This window comes from Dysidea avara, chromosome 8, assembly GCF_963678975.1.
Source record: "Dysidea avara chromosome 8, odDysAvar1.4, whole genome shotgun sequence".
In the NCBI taxonomy this organism is placed as follows: domain Eukaryota; kingdom Metazoa; phylum Porifera; class Demospongiae; order Dictyoceratida; family Dysideidae; genus Dysidea; species Dysidea avara.
The window spans coordinates 26,822,349-26,836,398 of NC_089279.1; the positions used below are offsets into that span (position 1 = coordinate 26,822,349).

General features: G+C 36.6%; 1 protein-coding gene across 1 annotated transcript; it reads left to right on the plus strand.

The window, feature by feature from the left end:
- The first annotated feature begins 6,403 nt into the window (after positions 1-6,403).
- Positions 6,404-10,072, plus strand: LOC136264382 (uncharacterized). Its single transcript, XM_066059112.1, has 5 exons — positions 6,404-6,463; positions 6,516-6,567; positions 6,643-6,758; positions 6,802-6,931; positions 9,337-10,072. Exons 1-5 carry the CDS (start codon positions 6,414-6,416, stop codon positions 9,886-9,888), a joined length of 900 nt encoding a protein of 299 aa, XP_065915184.1. The 5' UTR covers positions 6,404-6,413; the 3' UTR covers positions 9,889-10,072.
- Positions 10,073-14,050: the final 3,978 nt, after the last annotated feature.

Genomic DNA, 14,050 nt, shown 5'->3' on the forward strand with positions numbered 1-14,050 from the left:
ACCTGTGCACAACACTGATACCAGTTTCATCAGCATTAAATAATTGTATTAGCTTGTTAGTTAAATTAAACCTGCCCACCAAGCTTTGCAAATAAATTTGATATTGCTAGTAGCAGACACAGCTCTGGCGAAATGAAGGGGCTGTGGGGCAGTGGCTAAAATAACTTCTTTTTTTTACAACTAGCTGAACTTAGATGGTGGGAAGGTGGGGAGGGTACACGTGTATTTGAAGTAAGTATTCTTGTGCTGTATATTGCCATGATTGTTCAAACAGTTAAAATAAAGAGAGGGCTTAGTGCCAGTAAAGAGGAAAACTGTAAGGGTTTCTGACTAACTATAGTGGGATCTGGAGAATAAAGCTACTCGCCCAGGGAAAATTTTGAAACATAAGTGTGCCAAGGTTGAATTTGGAGACAATTTGGGACATGATTGAAATTTTGTAGAAAATAGCAAGTTGAGTGACAAAATTTGAAAACAAGAACATAAGAAATATGTACATGCAAGCCTCATTTTATTGGATTTTAAGGAAATAGTGAACTGTAAGAAAGAAATTTGTTAACCAGATTGTAAGGCAATTTTTAAGCAAAGAGAAGACCAGAAAATGGAAAATTTTTGAAAATAGCTATCTCACGATTGGATCCTGAGGTACTAGTCAAATACTAGTAGAAAAGTTAAGATGCACAACATGCTTTAAATGGCTTTGTAAAGAAGGATATCATCTGCAAAATTATTGTCAGATCTCACTTTCGATGTTAGTAGCTAATGATGTCATTGATATAAATTAAGAAAACAACTGGTCCAACACTAGATCTCACATTGCAAACCCAACAGATGAGCACAATAATAATGTAATCAGAGAGAAGTAGAAAGTTGTCTTTAATTTAATCATCATTGACTAGGGCAGTGAATTTCATGAGGGTTAAGATTAGGATTCAGTTATGACAGACAGAATGGTAAAGCATTGGGAGTGCCCACAAGTAATTGAATTTAATGGGGGTGTTAACATTACTGAAGTCTTGACAAAGCCATGAACTATCTTATGAAACAATATGAGTTTCAAGGACGTTCTTCATTCACGTGTTGGCCAGTTGAGTTGCTGGTATAAAGTTCAAGTACTTGTCATTATGTACTTAAGTCATATACTAAACGTATGCAATATTACAAAAAAGTGTTTTCATGGCTAAAATTACTCATTATATACCATACAACATAATGTTATACAACACAATCTAATTCATCATGGCTTCCATTTGTACGTACGAGTCTAGCATTAGTGTCTCCAGGCATATGATATGGGATCATGCCAGCAAATACCACTGCTTGAAGGTTCTTAGTTTACTAATTTGTTAAGCTGCTTTACTGTAGTTGTATCCAGTTATATTGATAGTAAAATATCAGTAACTTTAAGTATATGGAACATAAAATTAATTAATTGATTTACTAAATTTTAAAGTAAAACATTGGTGAATACGGGTTTACTGAAAAACTACTAAAATACCAAACAATCAACTGTTCCATATACTGGGGATATACCACTCTAGTAAAATAAGAAACTTCAAGCAATGTACTACCAACTTCCTGGCCTTCTGCTGCAATCTGGTCTTGTGCTAGTAGTTTGATATAAACTTATTGTTATATAATATAACAGTGGAAATTCATTTATCTGGGACTATGTGGTGTTGGGATAAGTGATAAGTAGCTAATTTGCTCAACAACATTATGTACACAAGCAGCTAGTCACTTAAAATGAGCTAGTGTACATTACCATTCTTTTACTGGTTTATTTTTTCTTGTGGTTAATAGCAGGAGACCATAAGTACCACAAGATGCAAATTTGCACCTTGTGGCATTTATGGCTCATGTTAATGGTGCACAGCTAAAATGAGATTCCACTGTCTGACAAATTAGCATACAGATACAATAAGACCCTCGATTATCCAAACAGTAAAAGTGACTGCTTTATTAGAGTATTTCATCATTAGGTGAATGTTCCATCATAGATAATATACCCCCGTTCCATTAGAGTAAGTGTATGTTCTATTAGGGTTTACTTTTATGATTTAACTGGTGCACAAGTGTCAAATAATAGAGGTCCTACTGTTGCCAATACTGCCATAATATTTTTCAATGTGACATTACAAAACCGACAGACTTATAATTTTAAGCAAAACCACAATACTTACCAGACAATAATCAAGGCTTACAACATTAAAAAATTAATATCACAAAAGTTGTGGCATTAGATTGTGTCATATTAGAATCTTTGGGACTGCTCATTTCTCCTCAATTCCCAATTACATTCATAGTATACAAAAACTCTCCATATTATGATGTCTACACCACACACACATGCACACACACTTTTATTATGCTACACACCAACCATAACACCATGAAGGCAATACTATACAGCATAGGTCACTTACTCTAGACACTCCACCATCATCTCCAGTAGCTAGTATGACTTGTGCAGTACGTGCACTACAACAAGCAACAATATTATTAACATCAAAGGATGACTTGTCTCTCTAATAAACATCAGCAATACCTTAGTTCAGCATATTATTGAGAATGCAGAATACTGATTGTAGCTAGTAAGACATCAGGAAAACTTCTACAGACCTGGAAACACAACCACAACACTCAATGTAAAGATTATTTTTGTACGATTTTAAACCAAGACATGCAGTCATACAAAAACAGTACACACGTTTATTAACATCATCATCATAATTTCTAAATGATGCCAATTTTAAGTCAACAGTTTCATCATTTAGTGGTAGCAAGTTCAGTTATGTGATGACCTGAAATGGAGTATAAAATCTAGCTATAATTATATATATAAATGTAATTCTAAGGGTTTAACACTTTCATACAGAATCTTCTGCAAACTATTATGCAGCTATTTGAGATTCACGTATGCTGTCCTTTGGGTAATACATAAGATGTGCATACAAGGGAGACATACATCCAGAGCCACTTCTAGTTGTCCAGCATGATACTGATCAAAGAACTGCATGAGATCCAGTATTAGAGTGAATGTGTAGATAGTGTGTTGACTGGCATTAGTATCAGTGATACGATATCTGTATTGGAATAAACACTCACAATTAAAAGTTACTATGTAAAACTTGTGTACCTTTTTTTTGGTGGATGAGAGAGTCCATAGGTGCCTACGTTTAGACTGTGCAGTGTTAACTGCGGAAACAACCTTTAACAGTACCAAACACACTTCATAAGTTGATACATACAAAAGTATGCATATGTACATATACACATGCGTACATGTATCCATGCACTCACTCTCTCTCACACTGCACGCACATGCAAGCACGCATGCACACAACCTTCACATAAATACACACTCACTACACCACACACACACACACACACACACACACACACGCACGCACACACACACAAACACACATGCATACGTACACACACAAATCTGACATAGCAGTTGTGATAGTATTTCCATTACTTTTTCCATGATCTTATCAATCACTCTGATAATCAATCCTCCCAATACAGTACACATACCTTAGTTTGCAAGTGTATGGCATCCTCATAGCAACCTTGTTTCTCTGTGTCCTTAGCAATCTCATTGATTATTACAGATGTGTCCACACCAAACTTGTCTATTTAATCCGGCCTCCTACTACCATCTGGCTCCATCCTTCCCAATAGCATCTCAAACTATACCAATGGCATTCACATATAGCCTATATCTAGTCTACCAACACATAAACCTATACACTAAACTACCTCAAAATGACACATTGAATCTAATGTGCTGTGATAACAAAGACATATGTCTGTAGTACCAGCAGTTTCAAAAATACAGTAAAAAATTGGCTGCTTCTGAGACAAAACACTCTTTTAGTTCATGTAATACCACATAACTGTATTTGGGGACACACTGGACCTGACCACTATAAACTATAACTTATTTGAAATCAGGATACTCTCCAGTACTAAGTCACTAACAGAGGTAGTGAACAAGTCTCTATCATTATAGCTCCAGTAATACCACTACAATAGGAATATATGCACATTACATAAACCACAATTAAATGTATAACACAACAAAGCAGTGATATATCCATGAACAAGTAATAGTATATTGGATGGCTTCTCGAGGGTCAGTCAGAGTGAATTTGCTGACATAGGTATGCACAATACAAGCAAAGTTTAGTTGTTGTATTTTTCCAGGACCATCATTATGTGTAACTGTGAGGAAAGAAAGGTAGTAATATCCTATAAAGATAGTAATATCCTATAAAGGTAGTAATATCCTATAACGTTATAAGCACCATGCACGAAGCCCTCAAGCACAAACATCAGTTGAATTTCCTTGTTTGGGGCATATAAGAAACAGATAGCTGAAGAATCCCTACATATGAACATATTTTCAGGCTTCTAGATTTCTATTTAGTGCTATGTACATCAAAATACAGTGCAGTTACAACACATGTTACAAATCTATAGCTTACTATAGTAGCAACTCACTAGAGTGTGGCAAGACTGACTGAGTGACACTGAGTAGCCTATAGCTCCAAGTCATGTAGTGTAATGGCAAAGTGGACAGTATGACAATGCAATCTTTCATTGCGGAATAGAAATTCAATAGCCTTTTAGAAACAGATCATAAACAGCTATATATCGACACCCCATCACATTTTCTTAATCTGCAATGGGATAGCAACTACCATCCCATAGAGCATTTGGATGGCCATCACAGGGACTAGACAGGTTGCTGAAGTGCATAATTACTAACATCATTCAATACCTAACACCTCATGTTCCATCCATTATTCATTGCTTACACTTCATATCACACATACCGCTCAATGACCTATCCTAAAAACTAAAATCAAACAAGAGATATGCCTTGGTTAAACACCATGGCTACTACTATTAGCCTAGTGACAAAATTTAATGTGGCTACTATACAAGGGTGGTCACTAATCGAGGGCAGCTCTTAAGTATGACAATTATTCGGTAAAAGGAAGAGCCAATAACTTTAGTATATTTTAGCACAAAGAAAACAGCAGATGAAAAGTATGACTTCCTGTCACACGATGCAGAAAAATAGTATTCTTTCCTTACTACCGAATAACACTGCTGAATAGTCTACTTTCTAACGCCCAATAATAACTCATTAAATCAAGGACTGCAAATTCTAATAATAACCACAGCAAGGGTGGTATTTACGTATATTCTATCTTTAAGTGAACAGTACAGCAATTATTCAAATGCGGTGACTACACTGTATTAAAGGTGCAGTGTTTACCAAGGAGATACAGTACATACTGTTTGGGTAGTTGGAAAATGTGGTCATAGACACAGAGTCATGGAGTCTTATATTTGCGTCAACACAATTGAAGTCTTGTTATAGTTGGTCTAAATAGGGTATAGTCTCAGCCATATCAGCCAGCAAAAAGCTACCCAATCAACACTATAGTTTAGGATATGCAATACATACCTCATGTAGTTAGTATGAGATTGTAGTTGCTACAATAGCATTTAGAGTACAAATTTTCAGCATGGTTATTAGTATCTTGGGGTTAAACTTGTGGCCATATCAGTAAAATGTCATATTTGTGCAACACTAAATGGCCATGCCCTTACTGTGAGGCTAAGAACCACTATCCAGACAACTGCCCCCATTTGTCTTTTGTGACAGCTCTAGACTACCAAATCACCCAAATCACAGAACATGCAGTTACAATACGCAGTGGTTATAACAATGGACAGTGCACCAGATTAATGCATATACGTTTCAACACATCTGCCTCACATGCAAGGGTTTTATCCTTGCATCTCCTGTCTTGACAAGAAACAGGCCACCCAAAACCAGTGAGGCCATTTTCAGGCCACGACGACCATGAGTGCAACCAACCCAGAACTAACAGGGCACAGTGAAGCTGCTTGGCCAGGTAAGATTTACCATGATGCAAAGTCTCAGCCTATAATCACCCCTGGGTAAGAACTTGCATGCACTCTAGATATTTACTTCCATATGTAGCATGTGTAGAATGTAGCTGCCATATTAGAATTCCAGAGTACAACTAGTAGGGCAGTTATGAGGGTTGACTGTTATTTCAGTCAAGTACATGGCCATGACAGTCCTCCCAAGTCTCTTACTTTCTTTCCATTTACCCATAATGTACATGTATAGTAATATAATGTTCACATGGTCCAGTATCTAGTGCACAACTAATACCCAACACCTCATGGTCATTCACTATTCATTGCTTACACTACATACCAGTCTTCAGTGCCTCAATCAACTAAACTGAATACACCTACACACATACCACACCCAATGGCCCATCCTAAACCAAAACTATATAGTTCTATTGTATTGCAGAAATTCTTTAGTCTCTTTAGTGGTCAACATCATTAACATGCAGTTAACAGTAGTTCTTCTTGTTGTAGCAGTGATGCTTGAATTAAGGTAAAAAGTTGGAACAATGAAAACAATTGTAATTAATGTCATATACCTAAAGCCAAGCTACAGCACCACGTCCTAAAGACAGACTACCATCAACTGTCAGCAAGGTACATTTATTGAATTATAGCTATACCAAGATGCATATATATATATATCAAATTAAAAGGAACAATTCTTTACAGCGTTCCACCACTCCTACTAAACAATGTGCTAGTGATAATGAAGCAGAAATTGTTTACAATCCAGCTAATCCTTTAGTCATTTGGATATGTAAGAATACAACATGGACTCCATTTGAGTAAGTTAACTATGCAAGAATGGCCTTAATAAAACTTATACAGGTTACTGTCATCTACTGGTAAAACTAAGGAACTTAGTGCTGTAAACTGTCAACAGATTAAAGAAGCATTGCCAGTATCTGCTGATACATGTGCTCCTGAAAGTGGAGTGTACTGGGTAAAGGGTATGAAGGTGTGTGACTTGTAAATATGCATAGTTATCAATATTTAAGAATTCATATAGCCTCATTAAACCCTAATATAAACACATCATGAAAGTTAGGATTTTAAGTTCAAATAGGGATCATAGAAATGAAAAGTAATGAAACATGTCACCTATATCTGCATCTACACTAGTGAATTGAAGGTAGCATTGAAGTAATAATGTGTAACATGAAGCCTTACAACTTGGTATAGATACTTTGATACGTAGAGATAACTGGAAGCACACAAAAGATGCTACACATGAGATGCGCTATTCCCGATCAGCATATGTATGTACGACAAAGCATATGGTGATCTTGGTACAACCTACAACTGTACCAGTACTAAAAAATATGATATGCATTCATGATGAAAGACAAAAGATGTCTTATATACTAAGCCAATTCTCAGCACAGTAAGCATACCTCAAGGAAGAGCCTACTATCAAGTTCACAGACTCACCTACCTGACTCAGCTAGAACAATCTAGTGGAAGTAGCGAGTATTTTTTCACACACGCAGTGCTGTACCTCACATACTATATAGCTAGTCTGTAATTAGGCTTGCAGCACTTATGAGCTTCTCTTTACAATGACGAAATCAGATAGCTGTCAAAGTACATAGCCCATAGAAACCACAATTTTGTAAACAAAGCCTGGCAGCTTAATAATATGTCTCCCCACAACTTTTTTGGCGAGTATTTTTGGCAAAAAACATGAAGAGCATTTACCTAAACAGTAGTGCTACACAATTTACATACACCATGAAACCTTCAAATAATGCTTTGTAGACTGGTCTGGGTGGGAATAGCATAGCACACAGGGTTTTAGTGTTTTCCTTTTGAATGCATCATCAAATCCTTCATTCTACTGTTTGCGCAATGTCAAAGCATCTTAAGAAAGAAACCTTTAATAGTAACAAATTTTGTTTTCACTCAGAGAAACCTGTCATGTTATTGCAGAGGTGCAAAACCAGCTTATAACCAGTGATGCTTACTAGTTTCCGATCCCGGGGAGTATAATCTATGACACTATACTATACAGAGGTGGATCCAGCGTTCTCTGAGGTGGGACTCCCCCTAAAGTTCACATATGTGATTCAGTATGGTTCTACCCACACTGGTCGGCAATGGCTCAAAGACCAGTACCTCTAAAAACTTACCAGTACCTTCTTAAATCTGACCAATACAATTCATACATACATCATTGATGCACATATTATTCTGATGTATCATTCTAATACAACACATGGCATATCGGTTCATGTTAACTTTGGGACACCACTCAGGAATTCCTGGACAGAATCCTGTCTACAGACCTTCAGCACTTGTGCTGCAAAGCTTTAATAAATAAATTAACTAAAAATACAGCTGTGGCATTCCCATACATAAAAAGTGCCCTTAGACAATTTTAACAAGCATGTGTAACCTAATTGATCTACAATGCTATTTGTACAGCATATTAGGCTATCATAGATCTAGCTCACCCCTCTCTTAACAAACTCACTAAATTGACACAATAAAGAGCTCTACGCCCTACCTGACCTTCTCCATATACTTATAATGTATATTGTATATTTTTAATTATTAAGGTTTTACAGCACAAGTGCTGAAGGTCTGTAGGACACCTGGTCCTACAGCCTGTTTAAAGTTGTAACTTTTTTGAAACATAATTCATAATAAGTGACCTCTATAATACCACATCAAAGGAAAGACCTGCAAATACATATGAGACTATAATTGTACCGCAAAACACAAAAGCAATGTAGCTGTTTTGCATAGTTTTACACAGCCCTCCCTATACACACAGAACAATTCATAAACACAGCCAATCATTTACTGTACTTAAACCACAGGTAGTGTCATACAAAAAAAATGATGAATGATATCAATTTTATTCTTGCTTGAAAGAAAACACTAGTCATTAACATGCTACACCTTGGGCTGTCAGTAAAACGCAAGGAACACAAAGGAGGACAAGAATAAATCCATGATGTGTGTATTGTACATACAGTATGGTAAGGGCACCATCTGGCTGAAGCGATGCAACCTAACAGTGAAAAAATCAAGTCCATAGTCTTAGCTATTAATGAGTTACACTTGTCTGAAGGTACTAATATGTCAGTACATATGTCAGTCAGTATAAAATAATAACTTATTGGAAGCATTTCAGATCATGCTGAGGGAAATTTTGGGCTTGGGTTATATTTACGTAACCAATACTGCCAAGGAGCCATGATGGGTCATATTCGGGTCAGTGGGTCATGGGTCATTGATGTTGACCAACTTTACCCTGATTCATATATGAACTTTTGGCCAACACATTTTGCCTTAGCAAGCCATAAAAATGAACTGTACTTGTTTTCTTCATGTACTACCAACTACACATTTCCACAGATTTACTGTGATATGACAATTGATGGTGGAGGATGGACCCTTGTTTGGAAACACACTTACATGAAATACAAAACACTGAATGAAAAGATGTTCTACTACTCTGACTACAATCAACCTTGTGTCAAAAACGCTAGCTATGAAGAATGGTGTAATGTACCAAACAAAGCTCGTTTCAACCCCACTGAACAAATGATAGTAGCATATCACAAAGGAACAATAGTTTATGCGTATAAAGGATATTTTAATTGCAACATTGATCGCCACTGGACTGGAGGTATATTACTTGATGCCAAGAAGGTGATAGATCAGTGTAAAAGGAGTAGTCTTAATGGAGTTCCACCAGCACCGTCTATACACCACCATTCAGGAATATTTGGTCTCACATTTGACAAAGCATCACCCACCAACCATTATCTTGATTGTGATACATATCATCAAGGATCTACACTGACAACCCCAAAAGATTGTCGATGGCTCAATTGTGATCTCCCTTCTTCTATTTCCAGCAGGGTACATTACACTGATATGACCATAGCTATATTTGTCCGCTAACTGCTAACCAGTGACTTTTGCTGAACAATTGACTGCTGTTTACCCCCTCAACTAGTGCTGTGTGTGATATTTCTTCTCTGCAATCTGCATTGAACCATTCATTTAGTCAAACTGTAATCATATTGCATTAATGTTCTAGGCTAATTCAACCATATAAATAGTGGTAAAAATTTGCAAATCATTGTCAAAAAGTTAAATCCATACTGGATAATGAATTGATCTTCTACTATAACTTATCATAAATATTAGTGAAAAACTGATCAACCAACATCTCATACAGTGAGCATGTAAATCTATCATTAACCAATTCATGCAAGTACTACTTACACACTCTATCATTTCCAAGCTCACAATGGTACAACACATTCATGCATGTATTATGTTAACACTAACTGATTCAAATTGTTTGTTGTGACAGCTACAACATTTGGAGGTAGAGGAATAAAAAGTGACCTTTCTATACGAACATGTTATGATACATCTTTAACCAGGTTGTACAATCACAGACCTTCAGCATTGTGCTGTATAGCTTTAATAAATAAAATACTTGAGTCTACAGTGGACTCTATGCATACAGATTATCTGTGTACTGTAGTGTACCTCAAAATAGTGACTGTTCTATTAGAGTATTTTGTCACAAATGCTTGTAATTGAACAGAACCCTGTGCAAATAAATGTAACCAGATTTTACAGAACTGATTCAAATCACACATCAGGTAAAATCAAACTAACACCACCAGTGAGTAGCTACACTACCATACAATTGGTTTTGACCCTCAATATTACTCAAGGGTGATTTAAGAGACATCTTTTCTGGGTGGTATGGTGAGCTTGACTGATAGTTTCTGGCCTTGTGAAAGACCTGGCTTGACAAGAATCAGTGGTGTACTTGTGGATAGCCTGCTATGGTTGTCCAAACATTTTCTGTGTTCATTTTGCTGCATATTAACCACTAAGGAGCCAGCACAGCCCTGTAATCTTGTGCCTGGACTTCAATTGTAGTCTGCATTCATTTTGAAGTCTATCTCTTCCCCGTCCCACCACCCTCTGCCTCTTTGTGAGCACTATCACTCGTCAAACTGGTCAATCTTATTTGGTGGGAAACTTTACAACCTGCTATATATACGTAAGTACTGGAGGTGATCTGAAAGGTAATAGATTGATGCATTGTAAATTTCATACATGTGCTCACTATCCTTGGCTAGTTATAATGCCATTTATCTTGATTGAAACTTAAATGTGCAATTTTTCAAAATCCAGTCACACGTTGGCTTTGTTTATTTAAACAATTTTTTTGTATTATGATAAAAACAACATGCAATAAAACTAATATATAGTGTACTATATTAAAACTACACACACACACACGCATGCACATATGCACACACGCACATACACACACACACACGCATGCACACCGCGCACACACACACAATCATCGATTACTGTTAGCTACCATACAAATGTAACCCTGTGAATTTTTGTGTTTTAACAGACTTGTAAATCGTAGTGCCATGAATAAAAAAGATTGGCCATATGAATATACAGTTTAAAGGAACTTGTGAAAATGAAGTCAGTATGACTCATGATCACTACTCACCATAATCTTCCAGTAACATCTTCCATAGTTGAAATAGTGTTAGAGTATCAGAAGACTTGGCACCCTTAAAAGTGCAGCTAACTCAACTGTGCATGTGCAAGTAAAAGATGTGAACACTTATGGGCCTAACAAGTGTACATAGGTAACGTACAAGTACTCTAGTTGAAATCAAGGGATTACATAAATACAAGTATGCAAGTATTGAAGGAGCAAGCCTACAAACTAATCTCATTGCATGTTGCTTGCAAGGATAGTGATAACTTATTCAGTACTGACAGTTTATATATAGACATTCTACAATGTACATATTCTCAACTGCAAGCAGTTTGCAGTAACAAAAAGCCAATCATATATTTTGAGAGTTTGGCACAAAATTGCTGTAAATCAAATTTATATCAACACACAGAGCCAGTCAAATAGCTATCCCAAATGAAGCAGAGAGTCATATTCTTCAATACCTACGTAGCTACAGTGTACAGAATACTGAAAATGACCTGTTCACAATGAAGTGTTCTGTAAGAGTAATAGAATGGAGCTTGTCTGAATGTGCTTTGATTATCTGAGCACTTAAAGTCATTACCTGAAAACACTGGGGTTCATACAAGTAAGGTTCTATCCTACTTTATAGAATCTAAAGTACCTGGCTATCCACTATCCAAATACAGTGGTCCCTCCATTATCCAGCCATTGGTTATGTTATCCAAACTGTCGAGGTAACTGTTCTATTAAAATATTTTGTCTAAAATGTGTGCTCTATTTGAGCAATTGAACAGGCTCTGTATATAAATGAATGGACTTCTATTATCTGAACTTTTTGATCATCTGAACACATTCAGGGCCCAATAAGTTCAGGGACTGATTATCTGAATGCAAAAGTGTAAACAGTTGTGTATTCTATTGGAGCAGATATTCATGGTATTAATGCACAGCTCTGTATGTAAAGATAAATAGACTTCAGTTATTAGAATACATTGAACAGGGGCGTACCCAGGGGGTTTCAGGAAACCCCTTTGGATTTTACACACTACTTGAAACATTAAGAAATTGAAACTTCAGGTTTCCAGAATCTGAAATCTATCATGGAACAGGAAACATTTTAAACTTTTATCTTAGTTAAATAATAGTTTCTCATCTGATAGCAACATCTAAGCATTATTCTGAATTAAGATTTTGGTGAAAAGATCGAGATACTCTAATAAAGCAGTCAGGTAATATAAACTACTCTAATATAACGGTCACTTAGCTGAGTGGAAACCCCTTTTCAAAATTCCTGTGTACGCCCCTGTTGAACACTTCAGCCAAAACATATAGGAACAAGCAACATTTAAATAAACACTTGTACACAATTCTAAAACTCCCAAGTACACATCTAAACATTCACACAGAATCACATATAATCATCAGTCTTCACAATTACATTGCTGTGAACATCCTGAAGGTTACATCTTCCAACAATACAGTAAACAGCTCTTATGAATGGGTCCTGACTGTTGAACGTTTGTATACTGTCTGTATAGTCATGCTAATGTTGTTGGAGAGAGTTGCCTGTCTTCAGATGAGATGTTGCTGTATGCATAGGTACACAGTGGAGAGGATATAACCTAAGCTGACTATATAGAGTGATCCAGAACTACAACTAATAGAAAACATAGAAACTATAAACACTTTTGTGACCTTGCTGTACCTATAAAAAGCCCTATTGACATTGTACAATTGCGCAGTGCATTAAAAATGCTAAATGATAGTGTTAAGAGCTTGAGCTACTCCTTTACACAGTAACTATTATACTTTGTTTTCAGCTATGCTCAGTCTGTTGTACATGCAGTGTTACAAATAGAGAGCAGTTCAAGAAGCACCTCTGCAGTCACTACAGAAAATGCAGACAATTCCCATTACAAATGTAGGGAAGCCATCATACACTACTGCAAATTGATACCTTGGGTTGTCAGGGAAAAGAAAGTGGACATAAAGGAGTACATAGTTACATGATGCATGTACTGTACATAATGGAGTATGCCAAAAGGGCTGAAGCAATGTTAAACAGTGAAGAAGTTGAGCCCATATCCTGTTTTGAGTTATGTTTGTCAGAAGGCATCAGGCAGCTAGTCATGCAGTAGAAAACTCCTGAACTATACAAAAAAATTGTAGCAACTTTTCTGTTGGTCAGCTATCACTCAGATTGCATCTCCAGACCTTTCCTCTATGTGAAGGGGCAGGCACTGCCATACTAATCATACTTTTGTCTGGCACAGCCGCCTCTTTATTTCTAATCAAAGGGGAGGCTGTGCCTGACTAATCAAACCTAAAGAAGGTACAAGTCTGGTAGCTCTTTTTCTGTACATTTTCTGATCAGTGATATAATGCAACCCCCAGACAGCATTAGCATACTCTAAATATAAAAGAGTCTCATTTAAATTGGCAAACAATCATTTAACATCAAGGTGTTCAAAACACATACCAATAAGTCCCAGAATGCAGTTGGCTTTAGCATCTACAGCTGCAGCACGTGAGGTTTTAGTCAAATCACAACTCCCAGATCTTTCTCAGCAATGGCAATACAAA

Excerpts from the sequence above, each read along its gene's own strand:
- LOC136264382 (XM_066059112.1), top strand. The coding sequence starts at position 6,414 with ATGCAGTTAACAGTAGTTCTTCTTGTTGTAGCAGTGATGCTTGAATTA. Across the intron at positions 6,464-6,515 it reads GCAGTGATGCTTGAATTAAG|CCAAGCTACAGCACCACGTC; the intron begins GTAAAAAGTTGG and ends ATATACCTAAAG. Across the intron at positions 6,932-9,336 it reads ACTGGGTAAAGGGTATGAAG|ATTTACTGTGATATGACAAT; the intron begins GTGTGTGACTTG and ends ACATTTCCACAG.